The 25,871-nt window shown below is 48.4% G+C and overlaps 1 protein-coding gene across 4 annotated transcripts in view; it reads right to left on the bottom strand.

Moving 5' to 3' along the window:
* PTPRU (protein tyrosine phosphatase receptor type U) overlaps positions 1 to 25,871 on the bottom strand; it is an 80,694-nt gene that overhangs the window by 41,084 nt on the left and 13,739 nt on the right. For all 4 annotated transcript variants that reach the window (XM_069479680.1, XM_069479682.1, XM_069479679.1 and 1 more), the window contains exons 2-11: positions 23,620 to 23,751; positions 19,884 to 20,155; positions 19,283 to 19,364; positions 19,060 to 19,175; positions 18,621 to 18,795; positions 17,817 to 18,110; positions 6,098 to 6,406; positions 2,944 to 3,053; positions 2,397 to 2,598; positions 1,988 to 2,090 (exon numbers count right to left, since the gene is read on the bottom strand). In XM_069479680.1, the coding sequence (XP_069335781.1) occupies positions 1,988 to 2,090; positions 2,397 to 2,598; positions 2,944 to 3,053; positions 6,098 to 6,406; positions 17,817 to 18,110; positions 18,621 to 18,795; positions 19,060 to 19,175; positions 19,283 to 19,364; positions 19,884 to 20,155; positions 23,620 to 23,751 (1,795 nt within the window). The remainder of the gene's footprint in view (positions 1 to 1,987; positions 2,091 to 2,396; positions 2,599 to 2,943; positions 3,054 to 6,097; positions 6,407 to 17,816; positions 18,111 to 18,620; positions 18,796 to 19,059; positions 19,176 to 19,282; positions 19,365 to 19,883; positions 20,156 to 23,619; positions 23,752 to 25,871) is intronic.

The following is a 25,871-nucleotide window of genomic DNA, read 5'->3' as shown; positions in this document are numbered from 1 at the left end:
CATGAGCCCTGTGCTAAGCACTTAGGCATCTGGGCTCCTGGAAGTGACCTCTCGTGGGAGAGACAGTCACATAGCAAAGGACATACGTCACACTACATCTCTAGTACCCTCTCAACCCTGAGGCAGCCTCTACTCTGCAGACTGGAACCCTGTTGTCTCCGGTCCCGACTGCTCCCTCTGATTTGTGTTCCCTGGTCCCGACGTCTGTGTTTCTGTTTATTTTATCACTCCACTGAACGAGCTTTTGCTGTGAGCTCCTCCAAATCCTCTGTGGGACAAAGCCAAGAGCAAACACGTGAATACTGACAAATTTAAATATTTCCAGTCACGTCTCGGTGTGTGACATCCCATACTGACAGCCTCTGCTCTGGGAAGCCGAAATGCCTTTTCCTTGCTCTCTAGATGTTCCTTGTGAGGTTCCAAGTTGCGGGGAATCATCTCAGAGCTGGTCACCAGCCCACTGCCTGTCACTAGCCCATTATAAACACCAGTCCAAGCCCCTCGCAGCCTCCATTTCCCCAGGCTGAGGTCAGGCCTCGCCCAGCCCTAAATCCCACCAGGAGATAACAATTAACGTTAGCCATAAACAAAGTACATCTGAATCCAGAAAAAGCCCCATTATGCAAATAAGGAGACGAGGCTCAAGAAGGTAAAGGGACATGCCCAGGATCACACTGCCATCCTGCCCCTCCCCTCCCACCATGTCCCACCCCTGTCCTCACTCAGCCTTGTCATCACCATCCATGAGGGACCCTAACCAGTCCTGCTCACAGGACCCTCAAGGACAAGGAAGGGTCTCCCAACTCCTCCCAGATTCAGCCACACAAGGGCCTTGAGGCTCCAGCAAAATACAAAATGCCCCGCAGATGCCCTTTTTCCTGGGTCTCCCCTAAGGGCCTGGGAACCAGGCCAGGACAGAATCTGCAGTGGCAAACATGGGGGAGACAAGGCAGAAGGAGAGGTGGGGATGGGGAGGTGAGAGACTGCCAAGGGTACCTGGGCAACCTATTACCTTCCTGGGGGGCTGTGTAGGACCCTCACACCCCCTACCCAAAGGCTGTCACCCTCTCCGACTGCATGTACCTTTGTGGAAGGAAGGGGCAGACCAGATGGACAGGAAGGCGCTCTGACTTCTAGGAAAGGTATAGGCTTTGCAGACAGACCTGGATTCCAAATCCCAGCTCTATCACTTACTAGCTCTGTGGCCTTGGGGACAGGTGGTTTAGGCCCTCTGAGTCAGTTTCCTAATGCGTAAAATGAGGGTAATAATGCCCACTCCACAGGGCTGCCACGAGGATAAAATGACTTCGTGCAGGTAAAGCCCCTAGCACAACGCCAGGCTAACAGGTGCACACACATGTACAAGCACCCTCACGCTCTCACATATGTGCACACTCATATTTCCCACACATACCTCTCGCGCACGCTCACACCTCCACGCCATACATCACACACACGTCACATGTCTTTATCACAAAAACACACTCCGGCTCGCATCCCACACACACACACACCACACAGACACACGCCATCTCGTCTCCAGCACCTTCTCCCCAGCAGAAACAGCCACCGAGGCATCAGCAGCCCCAACTTCCTCTAGGGAGGAGGTGGCAGGGAAGCCAAGCTCCTGGCCACTATCTGGCCGGCTGCGCTGGCCTTCTAGAAAGCCCACTCTGTATCTCCAGGAAAAGTGGTGGGAAGAAGTAAGGCCCCCACAGTTTCTCCAAGGTGTCTGAGGGAAGGGCCTCTACAAAGGCCTGGACAGTCCCCTCTCTGGGCTGGACACTATCCAGAGGCCTCATGACAGTCACCATCTGAGACCCATGGCCTCAGAGGGGAGTGACTGCAGGCTTCCTGCCTGCCTAGGACCACAGAACATCCCCTTCCAGACAGCCCCTGCGTGGGAGGCTGAGGGAGGACAAGGGTGAGCTGGCCTGGGTGAGGGCTCTGGCCCTGGCCTCCCGCCCCTCCGTCCAGGATTTCCCACCTGATGGGTGCACCGCGGCCCTGTGCCGGCCTCAGCAGCACAGTGATGGTATTCTCAGACTCTCCCAGGGGCGACGGCATATCGGCATAATCAAAGCTGGGAGCTGGGGATAAGGGACAGGGACATTAGCATGGATCTTGGCCACTGGACCAGGAAGGCCAGGCCTCCAGCCTCCTTGACCAGTGTCCTCAGATCTCTTCCCCTTCAGCCTCTTTGCTAGACCCTGACCTTGGGCACCAAGCCCAACCTCAACCCTCTGATTCCACTGGCCATAGTCTCCTGATGCCTGACTTCAACCTCTAAATGGCACATGTATCTCAGCAGGGGCCCTCTGTTACCACTCCCGGATGCCCACCCTGGGATTCTGAGCCATCTCCAAAGGGGCCAGGCCGGGGTCGGCGGGGCTCACCTGAGATGTTGGTGGTGATCTCGGTGAGCGCCGCCTGCCCAAAGCCTTTGCTGGTGCGGGCCCGCACGGAGAACAGGTAGGTGGTGCCTGGGTGCAGGTTGGAGAAGACATGGTAGGTCTCGTTTCGGAGCTTGGAGATGGTACGTCGTGGGCCCGGCACGTTCACCGCCGGGTCTGATGACTCGATGCTCTGGTAGCTGATCTGGGGGCAGGATGGGCAGGCAGGCAGGCACGGGGATGGGGCAGGCCATCACTGACCAGCAGCCTCCCACCCGCCATGCCACAGGGGAGCCGGGGATCCCTTGGGCAAAGGGGACCACGGATCCATCAGGCCAGGCTTCTGGACACCTTTGCCTCTCCCTGCTGCCTTCAGGACCCCCTGCCCCATAACCCCCAGGGCACAGACCCTGGCCACAGTTGAAGGAACTGTGACAATCACCTGTCTTCCCCGTGCACCTCCCTCTCCACGCTACTGCAGCGGAGGAAAAGAGTGCCATCCCCTCAGCTTCCACCACAGGCCCCCACTGTAATAGGGTCCCACACCCACCTCATACTGAGTGATGAGGCCATTGGGTTCCTGGGGCTCCTCCCACTTGAGGAAGATCATGTCCTCCAGTGGAGTGAACGTCAGGGACTCGGCTGCAATTCCACCAGGCACTGCAAGAGAAAGGCGGCAGGGGAAAGTGGGCTTGGCACCAGATACCTGGGTTCAAACTCTGGCCTTGCCACTTCCTATCCGGTTCAGTTGGACTCCTCAACCTCCCTGAGCCTCAGTTTCCTCATCTGTGAAATGGGGATGCTATAACCCCTCTCTAACCAGGACTAAATGATGTAATGTACATAAAGCCCCAAAGCAATTTCATATGGTTCAACCTATTACTGAGTACTAAAAAAGGGTAGCTGGCATTTTCATTACTGTGCAGGTTGCATTCAACAGAGAAGAATGTTTAAAGGCTCCTATTTTGTTCCAGTTGGGTAGCTTTCAGAAAATATAGACGTCTGCCAGGGAAATGAAAATAACACTTGCATTAGGGTATGAGAACCACAGGGAGAGATGTTTTCTTGTCTAAAAAGTTCTAACGACATAAACTATAAAAGTCCGAGTTAGAAAATTTAAATGAGCATAAAGAAAATTAATGGCACCTACCATCGCATCAACCAGGGATAAATACCATTAACGTTTTAGCATAAACACTTTCAGGCATAATTTGGTTTTGTTTTTGTTTCAATGTATACTCCTAAGGCACAGGAATTTTGCCTAGGAAGGGAATGGTCTTTGGGAAAACACCTTGATAAAACATTGTGGGGAAGCTGAAGTCCTAAGACAGGAGAAAGCAGAAACCAAGATAACAACCAATGAAAACTAAGCTGCTCTGTGTTAAAACAAACAGTTTACAAGGCAATACCACTATCCACCCATCCATCTACACTGCTAGTAAGAGCATAAATTGGTACAACCACTTTGGAAAACTGTCTGGCTACATCTACTAAAAATGAACACACGCCCTATAGCCTAGACTTTCTACTCCTAGGCATCTCCATCAGAAATGTGTAATATCTACCAAGGGAAAAACACCTATGAGGACTTTATTTGTAGCATTATTCAAAATGGTCCAAACCTGGAAACAACCACAATGCCCGACACCAGTAAATAGGATAAATAAACGTGGTGTGTTCCCACAGTGGACTCTACAGCAACGAGAATGAATCCTCTGGGAAAGAGAATGAATTCACACATAATATGGCTGAGGCTCTCGAGCATGAAGTTGACAGAAGGAAGCCGGTCATACAGAGAATACTCACTGCAGGATTCCGTTTATACAAAGTCCAAAACCAAGGAAAAATTAATCTATGGTGTTACAGGTCAGGATAATGTTTACCCTCGGGTGGTAGTGACTGGGAGAGGTCCAGTGTATGTGAATTCTAGCTGACTACTTAAGATGAGCACAATTCTTTTAAGTATTATACTAATATTTCGATGACAAGTGAAAAATGTTAAATAATGAACAGTTATGGAGGAGAAGGGAAGAGAAAAAAGACCAAGCAGCCTAAGTGAGGGCTGACCGGGGTGGGGTGAAGTGGCCACAATCACACACCTAGGGTGCAGGGGCAGAGGCAGGGGGCAGAAGTCAAGAGACTTTAAGAAAGGGGTGGTCTGATGTTCAACTTGAGGCTGCTTGCAATGCTTCAGAGTAAACCCGTCTGGTCCTCACCCCCACCCCCAGCAAATCCACAGCACAGGGCATACACACTGCCTTGGGTGAATGGGGGTTGTGGAAACCAAGGAAGGATCTGAATTTCATGTTTCGGCCAATGTTGTGCAGAACAGAAAACTGCACACATGGGGCAGCAAGAAAAACTATGAACCTAGCTTAGGAGTACCTGGGGATATGCAGGAATCTGGGGGAAGGCTCTGGACCTGTGCTGGCATTCGAGTGTAGCTGTTAAGAGTGATACCTGCAAAGCCAGAAGGCCAGATTGGAAACCTAGATCTACTACCTATCTACTAGCTATGTGACCTCATCTGTAAAATGGAGAAAGAAATACTAGCCTACCACATAGGGTTGTCATGGGAATTACATGCAATAATATATGAAAAGCATTCAGAATAGTGCTTGACATCTATTAAGTCCTTAGTAAGGGTTAGTTTGACATATATAGAACACTGCATCCAACAGCAACAGAATACACTTTTTTCCAATTACACATGGAACATTTACCAAAATTTAACCAAATGCTGGGCCATAAAGCAAGGATCAAATTTCAAAAGACTAAATTTAGAGTAATACTCTAACTGCAGTGGAATTAAGCTAGAAATCAACAACAGAAAGATAATTATAAAGGTCTCAATTGCTTAGAAATTAAACAACATAATTCTAAATAACTTTTGAGTCAAAGAAGAAATTATAACAGAAATCAAAAAATGTTTTGAATTGAATGATAATGAAGATAGGATGTATCAAAAGTTGTGTGCAGGTAAAGCAGGACTTAGAGGGAAATGTGTAGCTTTAAATGCATATATTAGAAATGAAGAATGGCTCAAATTAATGATCTAAGAAGCTTCCATCTCAAAAAGCTAAAAGAACAGCAGATCAAATCCAAAGAAAGTAATAAAAAAGGAAAAAAAGAATAGAAAATAAATATGCAATAAAGAAAATCAACTAAACCAACAGCTGGCTCTTTGAAAAGATTAATAAAATGTATACACTCCTAGCAAGAGGGAACAAGAAAAAACAATACACAAATTACCAATATCAGAAATGAAAAGGTGATTTCACCATAGATCATACATATATTAAATAAATATAATAAAAGAATATTTATAAACAACTTTATGTCATGAAATTTAACAATTTAGGTGAAATGAACAAATTCCTTAAAAAACACAGTCCATCAAAACTGATACAAGAATAGAAAATCTGAATAGTCCAATATCTATTTTAAAAATTAAAACTTTTATTTGAAACCTTGCCACAAAGAAAACTCCAGGCCCAAATGGCTTCACCACTGAATTCTTCCAAACACTTAAGAAAGGAAATACCAAAGTCTTCCAGAGAATAAATATTAGCTATCATTACTTTGTTGTTACACAGTTGTTTTAATCCTAAACAAAAAATAATCCCTACATAAATTTCAGCCTTAGATATGGGGTGTCTATAGGAGGCAGTCAGGGCCAGGGGAATTGGGGATGGGACTCTTACCATCCTCATCTGTCTGGAAGGTGACCTCCTTGCCCTCCTTGCGCCCCTCAGGGTTAGTGAGGACGAGCCGCACGTGAATATTCCGATAGGGCAGCAGGTTCTTGATGGTGTAGCGGCTGGCACCCTGCTCCGTCTTCACACACTCCCGGATGGTCTGGTTGTGGCTGCTACCCGGGGTGTAGTGATAGCACAGGGACACAGTGTAAGTGTGGCAACGCGTCACGTTGTAGCCCAGCGGTTCCCACTGCAGGGTCAGCTGGCGGGCCTGGATCTCGGCAAAGGCCAGGCCTTTGGGGGCCCTCATGGGCTCTGGGGAATCCGGGAAGCAGAGAGAAGGTGGAAGAGGCAGTGGGAAGAGAAGAGGAACAGAGAGAGAGAGAGCATCAGTCAGCTACCTGGAATCATCCCTCCTTTCCCCCAAGAGCTCAAGGGACCCCTAGAACATTGAACAGGGAGTAAAAGTATGTGCTCTGGTGTCAGGCAGGCTGCATCTGAAGCCAGGCTCTGCCACTTGCAGCTGGCAACTACTGGCTTAATCACTTCACTTCTCTGAGCCTTGGGTTTTTCAACTGCCAAATGGAAAAATAATAGGCCTTACCTGACAGAGTCATTATGAGGTGTAAGGCAATACGTGCAAAGCATGCTCACAATGGCTAATACACAATGAGCCCTCACAAATGGTAGCTATGATTGTTTTTAACAGCACAGTTCATCTCCCAATTTAAGACCATCCTGGACTACATAAGGCCCAATCTGAATCAACCTGTTGCTATATTTTTCTTAATTTATTAATGCCACGCTTGTTCTGAAACAACTTACAGTAATACATATGATACAATAATATATAGAAATCAGGATGATGGGGGCAATGCAAGTCAAATAGTTACATAAGCCAGAGAATGATAGGGAAACAGAAACAGAAATGCATGCCATGAGGTCCTTTGTGGGAGACTAAAGGCTCGAATTCAGTGGTGGGTTCCCTGGCTGCCAAAGCAAAAGGGGAAATACAATCTGTTATGTAATGATAATAGTAATAATGGCAGTTAACATTTCTTGGGGACTTTGGATGTGCCATGAATTGTTCTAGTGCCTTTAAAATGCTTTGCCTCATTTAATCCTTGCTGAAATCCAAGGAGACACATGCTAGTATTAGCCCTGTCTTACAGATGTGGAAACAAAGGCACAAAGAGATTAAGTAATTTGCCCACAGTTACATACACAGTAGGTGGTGAAGGATCAACCTGGACAGGCTGGCTCTGGAATCCATGCTTTTTTTTTTTTTTTTGTGAGACAGAGTCTTGCTTTATTGCCTGGGCTAGAGTGAGTGCCGTGGCGTCAGCCTAGCTCACAGCAACCTCAAACTCCTGGGCTCAAGCAATCCTTCTGCCTCAGCCTCCCGAGTAGCTGGGACTACAGGCATGCGCTACCATGCCCAGCTAATTTTTTCTATATATATTTTAGTTAGCCAGATAATTTCTTTCTATTTTTTTTTTTTTTTTAGTAGAGACGGGGTCTTGCTCTTGCTCAGGCTGTCTTGAACTCCTGACCTCCCGAGTGATCCACCCACCTCGGCCTCCCAGAGTGCTAGGATTACAGGTGTGAGCCACCGCGCCGGCCTGGAATCCATGCTCTTAACCACCACTCCCCGCCTTTGAGGTTGCTGTGAGCTAGGCTGACACCACGGCACTCTAGCCCAGGAAAAAGAGTGAGATTCTGTCTCCAAAAATAAGTAAACAAACAAACAAACTTAAATAAAAATAAAATAAAATCACACCAATGCCTCAGGAGAGAGATGGCTACCCCAACGGGAAGGAGGAGCATGTTGTTACGCTTTACAGGCTCTTGATGACTTTGTGGGCCTGAAAGCCACCCCCATTTTATAAGTAAAGAAAGCAAGGCTTCTGAAGCAAAGCCAGGATGGAGCCCGGGGATGAGCCCTCAGCCCCGCCTCTGCCCTGTGATCTTACACTATCTCCAGGTCTCAATTTCCACACCTGGGAAATGAGGGAAGAAGCCAAGATTACTTCTGATGATCCTTCTCTCTCTTGCACCCCGATTCTCTGAAATGCAGTTACTCTCAAGTCCCTGCAAAGTGTCCCCAATCAGAGGACCCCAGGATTTTTTAATGAACAGGTGAGAAAGTACTGCTCCAAAGCCTCTGAAGGCGATTAGGTATGATCCTAGTACCATTTTTTACATGATTAATTTTCTCAGAATCTCGCTTATAAACAAGACACAAAGGGAAATATCAGCCCAGGCTGCTCCTGACTTGGGAGTGCACAGGTGACAGTTTTAGACACTGGCCCCAAATACAGCACGAGTTTCTGTCTCCACCCAGGAGCTTCCCTTTGTTCCCTGGACTACAGGCAAGCGATGTCTCCAGTCATATATCACGCTATCAGAGAGACTTCGGCGCCCGCTGGGAACAAGGCCCACCTCCTGACTGCTCCCTTCCCCGCCACAAGCAGGGCCCCCCAAGTCCCATCCCACGTGGACACTGAAGGCCTGGCAGCCACTGCTCACCGCAACCTGAGGGCTGCGGGCTGCAAGCCCAGTCACCACACTGATGTTTTCTCCTCTATTCCTGGCTCGCAGAGATTTTCCTAATTTTTTTTTAAATGTAGTTTTGTTTTAAGCCATCATTCTTACGTATTTGGAGTTCAGGGGGAGATTTAGTGTGCACTCACTCGCCATCTCACTCAGAGGTCCTCTCTCCACCCTCCAACTCTCTGGCTCTGGTCCTGGCTGCCCTGTGTGTATTGTCCCAGGGCATCTATGGGAGCCAAGGTCCCCTGCCTTATTTGCACTAGTGAGAGTGGGTTTCAGCTCTATTCATACCATCCCCACCCCCTAGAATGCAGCCCCTGCATTCCTTTCCATCCCTCCAGGCTTGGCAGGAAGCACTCAGCTTCCTCACCCTCTTGCAGCATTTAGAGGATGGCGAGAAAAGTTCAGTGTAACTGGAAACACAGACTGGGTGGAGACTATGGCACACAGGACAGTAGGTGCCCCATCTAAAAGGGGCAGCTACTCCTGAGCTCTAGGCGATTGTTGCCACACAGGACTATAGGCTCAGGCTTGCCAGATCCTCCCATTTTTCAAGAGAAGCCCAAAATTCAGGTTTTTCTATGAAATCTCCAGATTTGTGAGTACCAGAAACCTACTCAAGTTTCTTAAAACCACCTTGCAGGGCCAGACACCGTGATTCATGCCTGTAATCCCAATACTTTGGGAGGCCAAGGCGGGAAGATCGCTTGAGCCCAAGAGTTCGAGACCAGCATAAGCAACATAGTGAGACCCTGTCTCTACAAAAAATACCAAAATTAGCCAAGCATGGTGGTGCACGCCTATAGTCCCAGCTACCAGGGAAGCTGAGCCAGGAAGATAGCTTGAGCCCAGGAGTTTGAGGCTGCAGTGAGCTACGATTGGGGTACTGCACTCCAGCTTGAGTGATAAAGCCAGATGTCATCGCAAAAAAACAAAAAACAAAACAAACAAACAAAAATACCCACCACCTTGCAGGGCCCAAGATAGCAACTCCTGACTTGGAGGATGAAACTCCCAACTTCATACTTGGGCATCTCATTCTCCAATAGCTGCACTACCTCCCATCTACACAGCTAGATTGAAGGGTCTTTGATAAGAAGGCCCACTTCTCTTCTCTCCCTCCCTACCCTGATCAAATCTGGGCAGATCCAGGGAGCTCAAATAGTTTGTTGACTACAGACTGATACGTTGATTGAGGAGTGTGAATGCATGAGTCTTTCTGTTTCCAAAAACCATCTGGCACCCAGACACTCTCTTCAGCTGCCAGCACACACTGACAAAACAGAACTTGGAGACCTCAAAGCCCCATCCCTCTAAATTCCATAGGGCTCTAGGCCATTCAGAGATCAGAGGTCAAAGTGCACGTTACAACAAGGAGTGTAACAACTAACACCTGTTAAATGAGGCCAATATGCGTTAATTTTTATAAGGCTAATGAGGATGCAATAACCCTGAAGAGTTCGGCCTTTTCTTGCAGAAGGAGCCCTGGACTGGTCCTGGGGTCTAGTGGACACAGATTCATATCCTATCTGCAACCCTCGTTAGTTCTGTGACTTCAGGCAAGTTACTCAACCCCCTTCCAATGTTGCTATCAGGTTCCTCCACTCAAAAATGGAGACAGTATCACCTACTTTGAGGAGCAAGTGTGAGAATTACATGAGGTGATGTAAATCAAATTGCCCAGCCTCTGGTAATTAATAAACAAACACATGTGCACTAACATGAGATGCCGGCAGCAGTATCAATTAGTACAATCATTTTTTAGAGCAATATATGTCAAAGCCCTTTCTTCAACCACTTCTATTTTCCCAAAGAAATAACTCAAGGGGGAAGGGGAGAACCAGAGCACTGAGTTTTTCAATGTAGTATTATTCATAAGGATAGGGATCTGGAAAGAAATAGTCCAGCAACGCGGGGACATTCCATGGACTTCTACAGTCAATAAACATAATTATAAACAGCATAACATGTGTAACAACACCAGGCAAAGGCAGCAGCATACAAATGCTTTCTACATCCCAATGACAAGGGTGTAAAACGTGTACTGCAGGCATATGGGCAGAGATGCAAAGAAGACAGAAAAATTAAAACAGCTGCTGGGCTAGGATGGTAAGATTTAGAGTGATTATTTTTAAAAACGCCTCCTCCTGATGCTACACTATTGTTTTTACAGTAAATAATATAGTGCGAGGGGAGTTTCAAGATATGGTGGATTTGACAACACAGCTGGGCAATAGCAAAACATCTCCCGACCAAGGAGCCTAAGCGGGGGGGGGGGGGCCACAATGCCAACAAAGAGGAACGTGTAATTAAGAGGGGCGGGAGGAGGTGTCGCATCGTGTCTGCCTGGCCTCTGCCCCAGCTTCCATGCTGGCCAGCCTGCGAAGTGTTTAGCAGTGCCTAGCACAAAGCGGGCGTTCAGCCCATGATGGCGCCAGCTGCTGTCATGTTGTCGTTCTCGTGAAAAACACTGGGTTAGAAATCAGGACATTCAAACTTTGGTGCAGGCTCTGCTATGGACTCACTGTATAGATTTGGGCAAGTGACTGAATCTTGCAATCTCAGTTTACTCATCTGCAAAATGGGAATAATCAACAGCTATCACCATGAAACCTGGGTTCTCGATACACTGTGTGATCACAGGCAAGCCCCTTCCCCTCTCTGGGTTTCAGTTTCCCTATCTGAAATTTAAGGGAATGCAATAGAATTTCAACAGACCCCTGAGGTCTGATTCCTTTTATTCCTTTATTCCAGTGCAATAAAACCAGAACTGCCTTTGCAAAGTTAAAAATACCCTAATAATGACAGTTGTCATTTACTGAGTGCTTACTATGTGTTAAGCACGATATTTCACATGCAATTGCCTGCGTTTAACCCAAAACACTGGAGGGCCCAAGATTCAGGCTTCACAACTCCTCTCTCTTCCATCTATGGTTGTTCCCTAAAAATCGAAGGACTAAATCAGTTCTCGACCTCAGCACTATTGACATTTTGAACTAGAACTAGATAATTCTTTGTTGTTGGGGGCTGTCTGTGCATTGCAGGATGTTTAGCCACGTCCCTGGCCTCTATTCCTTAGATGCCATTAGCACCCCACTGCTACCACCCAGTTATGACCACCAATATGTCTCCAGACGCTGCCAAATGTCTCCTGGGAGACAAAATCGCCCCTAGTTGAGAACCGCTAGCATAAAAGATCTCATCCAGTCTCAGGGCTTTAAATACCAACTCTACCATCTCTACGCTGACAACTTTCAAATTTATATCCACAGCCCGAACCTCTTCCCTGAACTCCACACTCATATATCCATCTGCCTGATGGATATCTCCACTTGAACGTCTAATAGGTATCTCAAAGTCAACATTTCCAACACAGAACTCCTGATCTATAAACCCCGTCAAACCAGCTCCTACCGCAGTCTGCTCCTTCGCAGTAAATGACAACTCCATCCTTCCAGCTGCTCAAGCAAAACACCTCAGAGCCCTCCTTAACTTCTCTTTCCCTCCCTCTCATCACATACCCAATCCATCAGCAAATGCAGTCAGCTCTACCTTCAAAAAACACCCAGAACCTGACCACTTCTCACCACGGCCACCCCTTCCATTCTGCTCCCAGCTGCCGCCATCTCTCAGCCCCATCACTGCAGTGGCCTCCTCACCGGTCTCCCCCAGTGGCACCCCTGCCCTCCGAGTCTATTCTCCACAAAAGGGCCGGAGTGATCCTTTTAAACAAAAGCAGATTATGCTCACTCCTATTCTCCAAACCCCACAATGACTCCCCAGCTCACGCAGTGTCAAACAACTCTGAGACCTACATCCCAGCTCAACTTCAGCCTCCTCTCCTGCCACCTCCAGCTCCATCACTAGCCCAGTGACACTGGTCTCCTTTATGTTCCTCACACATGCCAACCACACTCCAGCCTCAGGCCCTTGTACTGATTGCTCAGTCTGCCTGGAGTTGCCCCTTCCCCAGCAAGCCCCCAACCCAGCTCTCCGGATGGCTCAGTCCTCACCTCCAATATCACTTTCTTGGTACAGCAGCAGTCCCCAATCTTTTTGGCACCAGGGACCAGTTTCAGGGAAGACAATATTTCCACAGACAGGGGCGTGGAGGAATGGTTTTAGGATGATTCAAGCACATTACATTTATTGTGCAGTCAAACCCCTCTGCTAATGATAATCCATATTTGCAGCCACTCCCCAGGCCCAGCATCACTACCTCAGCTCCGCCTCAGATCATCAGGCATTAGATTCTCATAAGGAGCCGCAACCTAGACCCCTCGCATGCACAGTTTCCAGTGGGGCTCCTGCTCCTATGACAATCTAATGCCACCGCTGATCTCACAGGAGGCAGAGCTTATGCAGTGAGGCGAGCAATGGAGAGCGGCTGTAAACACAGATGAAGCTTCACTGGCTTGCCCACCGCTCACCTCCGGCCGTGCAGCCCAGTTCCTAACAGGCCACAGACCAGTACCTATTGGGGACCGCAGGGTTAGAGGGTCCCTTGAGCCTTGTAAAAAATAACAACCCTCCAACTCCCACTCCCTGCTTTTGTCTCCTTCACAGCACTTATCACCATCTGACCAACTCTACAGTCATCCCTCGCTGTACATGGGGGGTTAGTTCCAGAAGCCCTGTGTGTAACCAAACCCTGCAAGCTCAAGTCCCACAGTAGGTCCTGCAGAACCCGCATATATGAAAAGTCAGTCCTCCGTATACGCGGGTTTCCCATCCTGCAAATACTGTATTTTTGATGTGCATCTGACTGAAAAACATCTGCACATAACAGGAGCTGCTCAGTTCAAACCCATGTTGTTCAAGGGTCAACTGTGTATTTCACTTGTTTGCTTATTTATTATCTGTCTCCTCCTCCTAGAATGTGAGTTCCACACGGAGTTCCATGAGGAACTCTCAGCTGGTGACCTTTGTCTGTCTCAGTTACAGTCACATATCCCTAGCAACAACTACAATAGTAGCTGGCACATAATAGGAACTCAATAAATATTTGTGGAATGAATCTTCAAGTTAACCCTATATGGTAAATATTATTATCCTCATTTTATAAAACAAGAGGACTGAAGCTCAGAGAGGTTAAGTAACCTGACCCAGACCTCTTAGCTAGAAAGCAAGTCCCACTGAAACACTCTCACTCATCACCATAGGGTCTCCCAAAGTACAGCATTAAACTGGATTTTCGATGATTCACAGACAGCTTCTGAAAACACTTAAGAATATTGATTAGCAACAAATAAATAGACCCTTGACCTAAACCTCACACCTTACCCAAAACACATCACAAACTTAAATGTAAAACCACAACACTTTTAGGAAAAAAACAGGAGAAAATGTGTGGGAGATAGGGGTAGACAAGGGGTTCTTAGACTTGATACCAGAAGCACAATTCATAAATGAGAAATTTTATAAATTGAACCTCATCGACTTAACAATAGTTGTTCTGTGAAAGCCCATACAAAAAGGATGAAAAGACAAGCTACAAACTGGGAGAAAATATACAAACTGCACATGTAACAAAGGACTGGTATCTAGAATGTATAAAGAACTCTCAAAACTCCACAGTAATAAAATGAAAATCCAATTAGGAAACAGTCAAAGACATGGACAGACAACTCACCAAGAAGGATTTACAGCTGGCAAATAGCACATGAAAAGACATTCAACATCACTAGGCATTAAAGAAAGGCAAATCAAGATTATAATGGGATATCACTACACATTTCCCAGAAAGTCTAAAATAAAAAAATAACAACAACACCAAATGCTGGCAAGGATGAAGAAAACTGGATCACTCATACATTGCTGGTGAGAATGCAAAACAATACAGCCAGCCACTCTGGCAGTTTCTGATAAAACTAAACATGCAATTACCATACAACTCATCAATTGCACCCTTGAGCATTTATCCCAGAAAAATGAAAACTTATATTCCTGCAAAAACCTGTATGCGAATGTTCACAGAAGCTTTACTTGTAATAGCCAAAAACTGAAACCAGTCCAGATGCCCTTCAACAAGTGAACGGTTAAACAAACTGTGGCATTTCCACACCGTGGAATACTACTCAGCAATAAAAAGGAATGAACTATTGATAGATACAACAACTTGGACAAATCTCCAGGGAATTATGCTAGTAAAAAAAAAAAAGCCAATCCCAATGCCAAAGATAATTCAATGTGGAAAGCATAATCTTTTCAACAAATGGTGATGGGACAAGATATCCATAAGAAAAAAATGAAGAGGGGACCCTACCTCACACCATATACAAAAATTAACTCAAAACAGATCTAAGATCTAACTGTAAGAGCTAAAACTACAAAACTGTTAGGAAAAAAACATAGAGGTCAATCTTCATGACTTTGGATTAGGCAATGGTTTCTTGAGTATGACATCAAAAGCACAAACAACAAAAGAAAAAAAATAGGTAAACTGGGCTTCAAAATTGAAAACCTTTGTGATTCAAAGGTTACTATCAAGAAAAGGAAAAGACAACCCACAGAATGGCAAAAAAATATTTGCAACCACATCTGATAAGAGTCTAGTACCCAGAATATATAAAGAACTCTTACAACTCAATAATAAAAAGACAAATAACATGACTTAAAAAATGGGTTATTAATTTTAAGAATCTGAATAGACATTTCAACAAAGATATAGAAATGGCCAATAAGCACATGAAAAAATGCTCAACATCATAAGTCATCAGGAAAATGCAAATCAAAATCACAATGAGATATCATTTCACATCCACGAAAATGGCTAATAATCAGAAGACAGAGCCAGGCACAGTGGCTCACAAGTAATCCCAGCTACTCAAGAGGCCAAGGTGGGAGGATTGCTTGAGACCAGTAGTTCAAGGCTGCAGTGAGCCATGATGGCACCACTGCATCCAGCCTGGGTGACAGAGTGAGACCCCCCAATATCTAAAATATAAATAAATAATAAATAAATAAGATAAAGTGCATTTCTTTTTTAAAAAAATACATAAATGTTGACAAGGCCATAAAGAAATTGGAACTCTCAAACACTGCTGGTAGGAACGTAAAATGTTACAGCTGCTTTAGAAAACAGTCCAGCAGTTCCTCAAAGGTTAAACACAGAATTACCATATGATATATATATGGTATATACCCAAGAGAAATGAAAACATATGCTCACATGAACACTTGTACATGAATATTCATAGCAATACTGTTCATAGTAGCCAAAAAGTGTGAAAACCCAAATTTCCATCAACTGATGAAATATGGTATATTTCATCAGTTGAGGGAAATAAAATATGGTATATTTATACAATGGGATTTTTGGTAATAAAAAGGAATGGAACACTGATATATGCTGTAAGATGGATAAACCTTGAAAACACCATGCAAATTGGAAGAAGCCAGTCACAAAACACTACATATTGCATGATTCCATCTGTATGAAATGTCCATATGGGCAAATCTATAGAGGTAGAAAGTAGATTAGTGGTTGCCTGGGGCTAGAAGTATGAGGCTGAAATGGGGGTGACTGATACAGGGTACATGGTTTCCTTTTGGGGTGATAAAAATGTTCCAAAATTGATTGTTTTGATGGTTGCATAACTCTTTGAATATAGTAGTCCCCCTTATTCACAGGGGATTTATTCAAAGACCCCCAGTGGATGCCTGAAACCACAGATATTAATAGTACTAAACACTATATAAACAATGTTTTTTCCTATACATACATACGTATGATAAAATTTAATTTATAAATTAGGCATAGTAAGAGACTAACAACAACTAGTAATAAAATATAAAAATTATAACAATATACTATAATAAAAGTTAGGTGAATGTGGTGTCTCTCTCTGTTTCAAAATATCTTAATGTAATTCACTCACCTATTTTTGGACCTTGGTTGACAATGGGTAACTAAAACCACAGAAAGACAAACCACGGATAAGGGGCTACTACTGTATACTAAAGACCAATGAATTGTACACTTTAATGAATGAATCGTATGAGATGTGAATTATATTGCAATAAGGCTGTTACCAAAAAAAAAAAAAAAAAAAAAAGCCAATTCCAAAAGGTTACATACTCTATATATTTATACAACATTTTTAAAATGACAAAATTTTAAAAATGAAGGACAGATTAGTGATTACCAAGGGTTGGGAGTGGAAGAAAACAGGGAGGTGAATGTGGTTATAAAAGAGCAACATGAAGAGTACTTAAGGTAATTGAACTGTTTGGTATTTTGATTACAGCGGTGCATATACAAACCTACACATGTGATAAATTGTATAGAACTAAATACACACACACGAACATGTACAAGTGAAACTGGGGAAGTGTAAGTAAGATCTGTGGATTGCATCAAAAAATTGATTGTGGTATTACACTATAGTTTTGCAAAATGTTACCATTGTAGGAAATAGGGTAAACGTATACAAGGAATCTCTCTGTATTTTTCTTACAACTGCATGGGAATCTACACTTATCTCAATAAAAATTCCATTAAAAAATTTCTCCTCTAAACAAATAGAGTCTCCTCTGATGCAGGTGCACCATTGCTCCTAAGAGCTGCTTTACCCTTTTTAACAAGGAAAAGCAGGCCAGGCATAGTGGCTCACTCCTGTAATTCCAGCACTTTGGAAGGTGAAGTGGGGAGGATTCCTTGAGACCAGAAGTTCAAAGACCAGCCTGAGCAACAGAAAAGAGAATCCAGCTAGAATTTATAACACACTTTGATATTATGGGTTTAGTTGTTTTATCTAGATGATATAATGTTGAACTTCTAAGAACATAGGTCTGAAGCCAGCCAGTCAAGGGTTCCAATCCCATCTCGGACACTTATTAGCTGTGTGTTCTTGGGCCAGTCACCTAACATCTCTGTACCTCAGTCACCTCATTTGTAGAATGGGTATGACAAGAGTACCTACATCATGGTGCTGTTGTAAGTGTTCAATCAATCAATATGATGTGTGTGTATATGCAAGTCTGACAAAGTATCAGCTATCATCTTTACCACAAGGGTTGAGGAAAAATCACATCGTTTCAGAAAGTTTTAGAAGCACAGATCTAGGCCATGTCACCTCTCGGAATGTGCCCCTCTGCCCTTCGTTGCCCTGAGTCCACACCTGGGTGTCCGGACCAGGGACTGGGGCCAGGAGGTGGTGGCGGCACCCACCTGCGCACTTGGTGCGGCTGACGAGAGGTGGCCCGGGGCGGCCAGTGCCACCGTCTCCGGGGCGTGTGAGCAGCACGCTGATCTCGTACTCGGTGTCGGGGTCGAGGTGCCACAGCTTGTAGGTCTGCAGGTTGACGGCGTGCACTTCGGCCCACGGGCCGCGCGACATGCGGTACTCAATCTCCTTGCGCACGATGGGCCCGTCGCCGATGATGGAGTTGGTGTTGAGCTGGATGATGAGGTAGGTGGGGCCGGCCCGCAGCAGCTGTGGGGGCGCGATGGGTGTGGGGGGCTCTGCGAGCAGATTGGGGAGAGGCGGAGCTGACGGACACTGCTGTGAGGCCACAGCTCCCAACTCTGCATCCCACCAACGGCCCACTACACCCAAATCGCCAAGAGCCCTCCCTGTCCTCCCAGACCCCTCCTGCTGCTACCAAGCCCTCGACCAGACCCTAAGGGGCACCCGGCTCCTAAGGCTGAACCCGCCCTCTCCCCTCAGCAGCCACCCTCCCCATCACACCCCTCCAAGTCCCCGGAGACCTTGCCTGGCGGGGAGGACCACAAGCACAGCGGCCAGACAGCCAGACCCTGCCTTGCCAGGCTCTCACCTTGACCCTGCACTCCAAGCCCCCGCCAACCCTGCCCCCTCTGCAGGCCCCGCCCATTCGATCAGACCTGTTGGGGGTGAGACACTGTCCCCTCCACAGGCCCTCCCGGGGCAGATCACACTCCAGCCACACCCCGCCGCCCTCCGCCCCTGCGAGAGTGCGGGTCTCTGCCCTCCCCCCGCGTCCTTGCACTGACCCTTGACGATGAGCTCGGCGAAGTTAGAGACACCCGCGCCGCGCGGGGCCTGGGACACACAGCGGTACAGGTCCTGCTCCGCGCGGCCCACGGCAGCCAGCGGGAAAGTGGCCAGGAAGCGCCGGTGGCTGATGTGCCGGACGCCGGCCGCGGGCACTAGCGCCCCGCTCTGCCGCTGGGGGGAGAGACGAGTGACAAGGTCAGCGGTGCCGCGGAGGAAGTAGTCCTCCCCTCGCTCTGACCCGGGCCAAAGCTAGGGGTAATCGTCCGGCGCGGGTTTAGCGACCCTACTACACAGGGGGATATGGGGTTCCTGGAGCCATGCGCTCTGCCCTGGGGTGATGGGGGACCTAAGAGGGCAGACTTAGCACCCCGCAAGGGAGCCAGGGCCCAGAAGAACCTACCAACCCCTCCTTGGCCAGGCCCCCACGCCCCTCACCTGCAGGAGGAAGCGCTCTGCCTCGGCTGCTCTGCCCGCCGCCATGCACTGGAACGAGGCGTTCTGGCCCGCATTGACCTCCACGTCGCCCAGGCGGGAGAAGTGCGGGGCCTTTGCTGCGGGAATAGAGCCACGGAGTGAGCTGGGCCTGCACCCCTTTAGACAGGGGCCTGGGCCGCCAGCACCCCTCACCCCTGAGCCCGCATGGTCAGCTGGGACTCACCGCAGGGATAGCTGAGAAGCAGGATGTCATCTAGGCCCATGTAGCCCCTGCGGTCTGGGGAGATGAGGGCCTCAAACAGCACCTGGGGAAGGCGGGAGGGTCCTTGTCATACTGATATTCCTGCAGCCTTGCCTGGGAGGGCCCACAAGAGCCCCCTTTTAGCTCAGCCCCAGCCCCAGCCCCAACCCCAACCCCAACCCCTTCCTCCTCAACCAGCAGGGCTCAGCTGACCCTACCAAGCTAGTTAATTGGGAGTGGGGCCTCAGCACTCAGACTGAACAAGGTCAAGGCCAGAGCTTTCATCCCAATCCTGGACAGTTACTTCAAGCAGCAAAACTCTTCCTAGCCAGGCAGAGTTTCCAGGTGGGCACTGTTCCAACTCACCCTTGACACCAGCCATGGGCTTTTCCTATTAAAAATGACCTCTGATGCTGAACCCAGACTGGCCCCAGACTGACCCCTGGCCTCAACCATAGATTGCCTCCTGATGCTGAACACAGACTAATTCTAACCTCAGCCACTCACCTGCTCTGACCTTAAGCCATCACCCTCCTGCCCCCACCCCCAGGCACAGGTTGACCACAGACTGAACCCAGCCAACCTGATATTCATTGGGCCAGAAGGTGCTGACCGCCAGCTCAGCCTGGTGCCACTGTCGGCCGTGGGATCCAGTCATATTCCAGACGGCACTGCCCAGGGGGCCCCCATTAACACGCACATAGACGCCCAGAGTGCCCGGGCTGTGCCCATCTCTGCTGTACAGGAAGTAGCTGAACTGCACACAATGGGTGTCGTTCTCGCTCAGGCTCTGGAAGATGACATGGGCCCGCTGGCCTGGGGCATGCTGGGAAGTGTTGACCATCAAGTAGGAGCCTGGAAAGAGAGGAGGAAGAGGCAGCAGCTGAGGAGACCTTAGGGGAAGACCAGGTGGGCAGGAGAGGGGCAGAAACAAAGGACTCCAGGCATCTGGACCCACGGGGAGTCAGAGTTCTGAGCTCCGGTCCCAGGCCTAACTCACTGGGTGAGTCCCTTCACTTCCCAGCACCTGTTTCCCAAAGGAGAGAGCTGTAGCAGCAAAAACCACACAATCCTGACTTTGTCAAACACTTGATGGCTCCTCACCACCTACAGGTCACAGTCCAAGCTCATGCCCTGCCTGAGCACAGCCTCCCCCATCTTCTGAGCCATCCTTGGAGGTAAGGACTAGGTCAGTCATCTCCAGAGTCAAGAGCCTGGCACATGACAAGCCCTCAAAGGCCACCTCTTCCAAAGCCCTCCCTTCACATCCCACCATGGGCTTCTCCCCTGGCCCCTGGACGTTACCAGAGTGTGTGTCTGTGTCCCACCAGCCTGTGATGCCTCAGGGCTCCACTGTGTCAGAGAAGGGGCTCTGAACCCAAGCTGAATGAATATGTAGAACAGAGATTGAATGAAACGATTCTAACTTCCCTTCTAGCCCCCAGCTCTGAGTCTAAATTCCTGGGATACCGATTGTCTTGACTTGCAACCTAGAGAAAGGCAGCCTGTCCCATCCCCAGAGATCCAGTTTGTACAGGGGGGAGTAGGAGAGGACTGGGTGCCTCAGGACCTCGCTGGGGGATTACAGCTTCCCTCTGGGGGGAGAAGGCCCCAGCAGCTGCCAAAGGGACAACTGCAGCCACCCAGCACTGCCTCCTCCGGGGCTTGGCCAACAGCCAACGCAAGCTCATTGAGATCCCTGCTGCAGGAGGGCTCCCCAGGGACCCTGCTGGAAGGGATCTCATTCATCTCTATGCGCCAGAAGCCTGTGAGCCCGCCCTGGATCAGTCCTGACAGGATAGCAGTAAACAAAACTCAGGTCCCTGTCCCTACTCAGGAAGGGGCGCATCCCAACCCCCAATACACTCCATCTTGGCCCATTCCTGCTTCCTGGCTTCCTCTCTCCTCTCCCTGTGAGCAGCTGTGTGAGTCTTCCTCCCCCTTCCAATCTGACACTTTGTTCTGCCTCCTCCTGCTGCTCCCTCTGCCTCTCTCCTCTCTCTTCACATCCCTCCCCTTCTCTTCCATTTCCTCCCTTTGTCCCTGTCGCTCTCCTGCTCTCCTCTCTCCTGCTCTCTGAGTGTGAATCTCCCTCCACCCCCAACTCCGTTCCCTAGAACATGAACACCAGGAGGGCACAGACTGTCCATCTGGCTCACCACCACATCCCCAGGATCTAGCACGAGGCCCACGCTGATTACTACATCTCCTTCTCCCCTTTCTCACCGGGGATGTCTCTGCTTGTGTGTGAGAGAAAGAGAGGCAGAGCCCACACAGGGTGGTCGGGACTGTAAGAGGTGAATTCAAATCAGCTGTCTTGTACTTGAGTGCCAACCATGTTATCAGGCCAAGGCTGGGCCCTGGGCATACGGAGAGGCCCACACAGGGCCCCTGCCATGGTGGATACCTTGACAAATCTTTCTCAGACAAGTCAAACTGTGATACCCACCAGTACTGAGGTCTAACCAGGATCTGAGAGCCCTGCAGAGGCAGAGACAAATGCCCCAGGAAGGGCACAGTGTGAGCAAACGCACAGAAGGGGAGGCAGGGAAGGTGGAGTCCCCAGAGGCCACCTGTGCCAGGCCGTGAAGGGCCCCTCTCCTGATGGCTTCAGGTCCTGGCCCCCCACTGAGAACCTTTGCTGCCCCTCACCCTCGCCCTTGACAGCAGATGCAATCTCAGCTCTGCTGGGCAGTGAAGGCCCTGGGCTACTACTGTGAAAGGGCAAAGGGGAGGGGTCCTTAGGCCGCCCATTGCTGGGGTTCATTCATTTGGTTCCCGCACTATCTGTGTCCTCTGACACAATCCTTATCAGTGATAAAGTTGGTAATTTGGCCTTCATCTGTCTTATCTTTTTCTCAATTCCCAGTTGATTCTGCACCTAGCAAAGAGGGTACTAGTAACTGGGCCCTCTCAGATACCCCCAACAATAGCAACTAAACACTGATCCCCCACACGCCACCCTCTGCACTTTATAGGCATTATCTAACAACTCTGTGAAATGGATTATTGTTCTCCCCACTTTACAGTTCAGTATGAACTAAAATAAAATCTTAAGCCCCCAGCTGACGGAATGGACCCCCTCTTGGCAACAAGACCCCAGAAATACCCTAAAGCTGAGTTTCTGGCCATGAGAAGGGAGGTCAGACATGCCTCGTCATGCCCCTCTCCCTTCTTGGACATGTCCTTTGTGACTCATTAACAGGCCTAAGGCTATGCAAGACAAAGTTTAAACCATTTGAGTCTGGGTATATGCCCTGTATATGTCCAGTGGCTTGTCTCTGATTAACAGACTTCCTTGTCTTAACTTAAGACATTCCAAGCCTTTAGACAAAGCTTCATTTCTTTAATCAATCACAAACCATGGAATCTTTAAACCCACCTATAACCTGTAATGCCCTACTGCAAGATGTCCTACCTCTTCGGGCCAAACCAATGTACGCTTTCCACGTATTGATTCATAACTTTATGTGTAATTCCTGTCTTCCTGAAATGTATAAAACCAAACTGTAACCCAACCACAGCGAGTCCACTTGCTCAAGGCTTCTTGAGCATGGCACAAATTATTTAACAGAGTTTGGGTTCTTTTCTGTTGACATAAGACAAAGGGGACTCAGGGAAGTTAAGTGACTTGCTCAAAGTCACACAGCTGGTAAAGTGACAGAGACAGTATTTTAGCCCAGGTCTACATGACTTTGAGATGAGTGCTCTACGGGCCATCATTAGAGCAAGAGGCCAATACTAGAATCCATGTAATTAGTCTCCTGACTCCCAGTCCCGTGCTCAGGATCCCAGAAGTGCCCCATCCTGAAATAGGGCAGAGCAAGGTGGAAGTTGGGAAGGATCTGGCACTTCCAGGAAGAAGAGGGCAGAGGAAGGAAGATTTTATACCCACCTAGCCCTAGTGTTACTGCTCTTGCAGCATCTTCAAGTCCTGGGAGACTAGGTTCAAAGGCTGTCCAGAAGAAGAGAGCCTTTGAAGAGAGCCGTCCAAAGGTGGTGGATTTAGGAAGACCTGGTAGGAGTGGGGTGGGTCCTGAGCTAAGCCATAGGGGCGTAATGGGAAGTCGGTTTTAGCTCACAGCTCTAAGGGCCTTTGATTACTTGAGCCTGCACCCAATGTACAAGTGAAACTACCTGACATGCACAATTAGACAGTGTCCAGAGTGCTCCACATCCAGTGTCATGTATGTCATTGCAGATGCAAAACCAGATGAGGCCCAGAGAGGTTAAGTAATGTGCCCAGGGTCACACAGCAGGTGGGTAGAGATGCCCCTAGAAGGAGACAAAGGGGGGAGGGTAATGAAGAGTAGGCTCACCATGGGGCAGGTCCGCAGGGGCCCGGGTGCCAGGGTGGATCCGCACTTGCTCCCACTGGAAGTCATCGTACTGGGCCTGGCTGTACTCGCAGGGCACTGCCGGGTCACTCGTCTCCTCGAAGGTGCAGCCAGCTGTGAGGGCATGGCCTGGTTAGCCCAGGCTAGGGCAGGGCTGCTCTGGCCAGGACAGCTCCTGGAAGGTAGCCCCCACCCTCCTTCTGCCCAGGCCCGCCCTCCCCCTCCCTCTCTTCAGGCCCTTCCCTACTGCTCTGCTCCCTTCCTCTAACAAAACTCTCCCTCCCCTACCCTCTGTCCTCCCAAGTTCCTCCCACACTGTCCCCTCCCAATACCAAGACATCCCCACACTGCCCACTCCCCCATTACTTCCCAGGATGCCCCACTGCTCAACCACCCATCAAAGACCCTCCTCAATAAAAACTAGTTACGATTGCTACATCATTGGAATTTCACAAAAACCCATGAGATTATAGGGATAATTATAGGGATTATAGGGATAATTCTAGTCCTGATCTCAGGGTTAGAATTAACCCTAACCCTAACCCTAACTAAGGCCCAAAGAGATTGAGTGACTTCCTTAGGGTCGCACAGCTCACTAGTGATGGAGGTGGGGTTTGAACCAAGATCTCCTGACTAGTACTCACTGTTCTGCCACCTGCCCCTCGATCTTCACATAGAGGACAGACAGAGGGCGCTGGGCCTGGCAGGATCATGAATGCCCTAAGCCAGCCTGACAGTATCTCCTCAAAAATAACAACAATTGCCACCAATCATCTCATGCTTACAACAAGCCTGGCATGATGCTAAACGGTGTAAGTGCAGAGTCTCGTGTAGGCCTCACATTCTGAGCCTGGTACCACTGTTATTCCTGCCTGACAGATGTCAACAGGATTCAGTCATTGCCCAATGTCAGCCAACTTAGGTCGCTGCCTACAGGAATGTAACATGCAAAGGCACAGTCACATGTGGACCAGGCACATGATGACTAGAGGAAGCAAATTCCTATGATTTGCAACAAATATTAACAGTTCAAACGAGAAAGGGAGGGAGGAAGTAAGTAGTGAAATAGATGTGAGTCTTGTGGCTGGTAATTAGGTCCATGTATCTTAGCTCATCAAAGTCCTGAGTTGGCCCCTAATAAACCTGAGAACACCATTGGTTCAGGAAGGAACTGCAAACTGGGCCCCTGCCTCCACCCCAAACCTGAGTGTTTGGAGTTCCACCAGGAGTAGTCGGAAGCATCTGAGACCCAGGAAAATGCCCGAGCAAGCGGCAAGGAAGCAAGCGCTGGTACTTCTCCCCACTTCACAGATGAGGTGACTGAGGCTCTGAAGGGGGAAGGGACCCGTCCACAGTACCACATGGTAGATCAGTGAGCAGGCTTTGGCATCAGACAGAACTGGGATCAAATCTTGACTCTGCAATTTGCCAACCCTTTTGACTGTGGGCAGCTCCCTTCTCTTTCTGAGCCTCAGTTTCCCCACCCACACATGGGGCTGTTGAGGATTCAAAGCAATGGTCTACTTCGCACAATGCCTCGCACACGTAAGCACTCAGGAAATAGCAGCTCTTAACATGTTTCACTTGAGAAAAAAGGCAGGATTTGAACCCAAGTCGGTCAATGCCAAAGTCCATGCTTCCTATCAGAAAAACCTTTCATAGTAGAAGCAGCAAACCTGAGCTGCTTCCCAATCTCAAGAAGAGGGGGGAGGGGGACTAGACAGTAACTGGGGAGTGAGTGCCATGTGCCAGGCACAGTGCTAGGCATTTTCACATGCAGCGAGTGACTTCACTTTCAGGAGGCTGTGTACTATTTCATCTGTTGTTGTGCAGATCACGTGAAGTAGTGTAAGGAAACAACCTACTCAGCGGAGCCAGGCGCAAAGGGGCTCGCCACTGCTAGGGTCTCCGTCTCCTGTCCCCAGACTCCATCTGAGTGTGAAACAATGAGATGCGGGTGTGAGGCTGGCCCCAAGCGGATGGAATGAAGTACAAGAAGACTCTTTCCAGAGCTGGGGCAGGGCTTTGCCTGAGCTCTTTGCCTCTTTGTTTGAAAAGCCCTGGTCAGCATCATGCCCCATGGCCTGTGGGAGGTGGGTTTTAACCCCATCTGGGCTGGGAGGGCCACAGGGCAGCACAGAGAGAGGACACGGCTAGTAGGGACAGTCAGGGAGGACTTTCTGGAGGAGGGGGACAGCTGACTTCAGCCTGAGCTGGGCCTGCCCCCAAGGGTC

This window comes from Eulemur rufifrons, chromosome 8 (assembly GCF_041146395.1).
Source record: "Eulemur rufifrons isolate Redbay chromosome 8, OSU_ERuf_1, whole genome shotgun sequence".
NCBI lineage: Eukaryota > Metazoa > Chordata > Mammalia > Primates > Lemuridae > Eulemur > Eulemur rufifrons.
Note: the sequence above shows the minus strand (reverse complement) of the source record. Positions and strands in the feature narration are given on the sequence as shown.